The sequence below is a fragment of the Prunus avium genome, chromosome 7, assembly GCF_965620075.1.
Source record: "Prunus avium chromosome 7, drPruAviu1.hap1.1, whole genome shotgun sequence".
Lineage (NCBI taxonomy): Eukaryota > Viridiplantae > Streptophyta > Magnoliopsida > Rosales > Rosaceae > Prunus > Prunus avium.
The window spans coordinates 2,149,530-2,153,574 of NC_142290.1; the positions used below are offsets into that span (position 1 = coordinate 2,149,530).

Genomic DNA, 4,045 nt, shown 5'->3' on the forward strand with positions numbered 1-4,045 from the left:
ACTTGAACAGAGTATGTAACAGTGGATATACAATCCATGATTAGCTCCACCCACCTATCGGTAAAGCCCAAACGCTTAAGCATAGCCTCAATAAATGTCCATTTCACCCTGTCATAAGCTTTAGACATATCCAGCTTTAGTACCATTTTCTTCAGCTTACTCCCACCACGCCGTTTAATAGCATGGATGCTTTCAAAAGCAGCAAGAATGTTGTCCGTAATCAGCCGTGTAGGGACAAACGCGCTCTGAAACTCGGAGATGATAAGCGGCATAATAGGCTTCAACCTGTTAACTATAGTCTTGGAAATCATCTTATAGATTACTGTACACAAACTAATCGGCCGAAACTCCATAACTTTTACTGGATTGTCAACCTTAGGAATGAGCGTCAAAAGTGTGTGATTTATTGCTTTCACACTGGCACCCCCATTCTACATTAAGGCAGTACCCTACCACATCATTGCCTACCACCCCCCAATACTTCTGATAAAACAGTGCCGACATACCATCCACTCCTGGAGACTTAGTAGGAAACATTTGACTCAAAGAAGTTTCGATCTCCTCCCTTAAGAAAACTTGGTTGAGGCGCAAATTTTGAGATTAAGTGAGTATCGGTTTGACCACCTCAGTGACTGCCCCTGCCTCATGAAGTCCATTTGAAGCAAACAAGCCTTGAAAATAATCACAAAAAACAATGCCAATACTTTCCGTAGATGTACGCCATATCCCCTGATCATCTACAATAGTCTTAATTAGGTTCCGTCGTCCCCGCATTTTTGCATGTTCATGGAAAAATCTAGTATTTTTGTCCCCATATTTCATCCATGAGACCCGCGATCTCTGCCTCCACAACATCTCTTCTCGTTCCAGTAACACATCCATTTCCCTACAAATATCTCTCTGTTGAGCCTCAACTATTGGAGAAGACCTTCTGCTTTGGGTGTCATCTAACTTCCGCTGCAGACTTCGGAGCTTTGTGGGTATTCGGCCTACATGGTCATTATTCCACGTCCGCAGAGGCCCTCGACATGCCTTCAATTTCTCTACGACAGTTCCAGTCTCAGACTCCCAAGCATGCGTAATGACATCTTGGCAACCCTCAATAGTAGTCCACATTTCCTCGAACAAAAACCGCTTATGCGTCCGTGCCCAAGTACTTGGTCTCAAATATGACAACAAAGGGAGATGGTCAGACACCATAGAATTCAGATGATGCGTTGTGACCTCAGGAAAGGTCCTAACAAAGTCACCATTAGCCACCATTCTATCCAGCCGAAGCTTTACATTCCCATCACCTTGCCACCGGTTAGACCATGTAAACTTATACCCCTGAAACCGAATAGTTGTCAAACCACACTCCTCCAAAGCTTCCCGAAAGGCCCTCATTTGTGACATTGGTCGGAAACGGCGACCCAAGTACTCATGAGCCTCAAGTATTTCATTGAAATCCCCACCTACAAGCCATGGCCCTTGAACAGTCCCTGCAATTCGTCGTAGCAAATCCCAAGAGTGCCGTCGTAACCTCGTTTCAGGATTACCATAAAACCCAGTAAAGCGGAAAGTCTCCATATCCACACCCTTTAAAATAGCGTCAATATGCCCTGGAGAAGAAGAAAGAATAGATACTTCCACTCCGTGTTGCCATAACAAAGCTAAACCCCCCGCCCTTCCTTCTCTTCCCACACTGAAGCACCCCATCATACCTAACTGCCGTTGCACACACTCCATCTGGCGCACCGTCTTTTTGGTCTCCGACAAAAAGATGATACGAGGCTTTTTATCTCTGAGAAGGAATCTCAGAGCTCGGAATGTTCGTGGGTTGCCCAGACCCCGAACATTCCAGCATAAGATTGTCATTGCTCGTGATGGGCCCGACCCCCGGGACCCATCACGGGTGTGCGCTTAGCACCGGATGTATTATCAGTCATCACCGGACTCCCCCGAGGCCTGGCACGGCCTCGCTGAAAGCCACGTCGTATACTACCTTTGCAGAATGAGGTTGGCGGCCCCAAGATAGCAGAAGCCGCAGTGATATCTTCCCCCAAAACTGTTTTGCCTTTGTCCAAACGTCTTGGAGCAGTATGAAGAATCTGTGAGATATCCTCATCCAGCCGCAGGGGACCCATATCCGACCTCGCAGCCTTAGTGACCCCTTGGTTCAGATGCACCCTACCTTCCCTGTGGCCAACCACATCACCATCGACCCCTTGTGAGGAGACCGTGACCTCCTTTTCCTTGTGCACTCGACGCCTTTTAAAGACTTGCGCCAAGGGGCAATCCATCCCATTATCCATCTCCATCATTCCTTGCCCGTCAAAGGCCTTGTCGAAGGATCGAACCACCCCCGTACGCTTGGACGGCATCGAAGCCATGTCATCCTTTTGAGGTTCGTCATCAAACAAACCTAGCCGCTGGCCTGTTAACTGATTCTCTGCCCGGATACTATACACATCTTTCATTATCGTTTTCCGCCGTCTGTATTGTTCAACTTCAATAGCCCCTGAGGCCTTGACACTGCATGCAGAACCCACGTGGTCCAGTCGCCCACAATATAAACAGAAATACGGGAGCCGCTCATATTCGATTTCATACTGTTTTGCCGGTTCATCTGCCGACAAACGCAGTGTGACACATCGTTTCAGCGGCTCATTGATTTTCAAACCCACCCTGATACGTAGAAAGCTCCCCAAGCAGTCTCCATTTAAGCCACGATCCACCATGTAGAACATACCCAAAAAATTACCTAGTTTTTCTCCCATGGCCGGGGTCAGAAAAATCGGCGGAATACGGCGCACACGCACCCAAAAACTTTGCGAATCCACCGAAACGGACATAGGATCCACTTCACCATCAGTGCTCGCCAGTAGCAACAGCGCCCTATCAAAAGTCCAAGGGGAGCCCCTCATCACCTTCTTCCTATCGAAATCTGTTTTGAAAGAGAACAAGAACCTCTTGGGGTCGTCCAGAGACACCGCAGTGAACTCCTCCCTGGTATGCCAAATCCTCTTCAACGTGCCAAATAAAGCCTCCTTATGAAACGCCTTTGAAGTGAGCAATTTCCCAACAAGCAAGAACCATTCAGCCTTCAAGTTTCCCAGATCCTCTAACCCGACAACCTCCACTGATTCAGATTCTGAAATTGCCAAGGAAGAGGTGAGACCTTATACCAGTTCATCAACACCCGCCATCATCCACTCAATGCTTCCCTGTGTAAGCCGAAGGCAACACCCAAACCCCGCTTGAACAAAAGTGCTTCCCTCTGTACGCCGAAGGCAACACCCAAAACCCGCTTGAGCAATAGTTCCGCCGTATTCCACACTGTACGTCTGATGAAACAGACACCGTTGAAAGCAGCCGTGAACCACAAGCAATCACTTAGAAACCCTAACCAACCTGTACTGGAGACTGGCGGCACTAAAGCCCTAACCTAGGAGGAAGGGACTTTTCAAGCTACAAAGCTTAATTTCTAAGTTATTTGTGCTCTCCAATCCTAAGATTATACGCAATTTATCTTTTGTAAATGCATGTGTAGAAAAGGGTGGGATAAATAAATTGTGTATCCATGAAAGAAATATTATTTTAAGAGATGAATCTGTTCTACCAGAATGTTAACTAAATTAGCAAATTAGGTTTCAAGCCAAAACGTGTACGACCCAAATTCAAAGTATATATATATATATTCTATTATTGGCGTTATTTGTCTGTACAAAAGTATGACTTTTAGCAAATCCATGATGAATGCATTGGATTCCAAGAATTGTTCGTCTATGGATTTTGTAAAAAAAAAAATCAATGTATCGAACTATAATGGTAAATAAATTGGCATAATAAGATTGCGATTTTATTCCTTATATAATTAGTGGCTTAAAATTGTTGAAACAATATAACTTAATTTCTAAGTTATCAGTACTTTCCAAACCGACGATTATATGTAACTTATTTTTCACATGTACATGTGTACATAAGGATAAATCCAATAAATTGTGTATTGAAGAAATGATTTTTTTTCAGAGATTAATTTGTTGAACAAAACGGTAACTAAATT

The 4,045-nt window shown here is 44.9% G+C and overlaps 1 protein-coding gene across 1 annotated transcript; it reads right to left on the bottom strand.

Annotated features, from left to right (window-relative positions):
* Window positions 1-600: 600 nt before the first annotated feature.
* On the bottom strand, window positions 601-1,857 carry LOC148292804 (uncharacterized). The gene has a single exon (XM_088244026.1). The coding sequence runs from the start codon at window positions 1,855-1,857 to the stop codon at window positions 601-603; it is 1,257 nt and encodes a 418-aa protein (XP_088100152.1).
* Between the last annotated feature and the right edge of the window lie 2,188 nt (window positions 1,858-4,045).

Excerpts from the sequence above, each read along its gene's own strand:
- LOC148292804 (XM_088244026.1), bottom strand. The coding sequence starts at position 1,857 with ATGACAATCTTATGCTGGAATGTTCGGGGTCTGGGCAACCCACGAACA.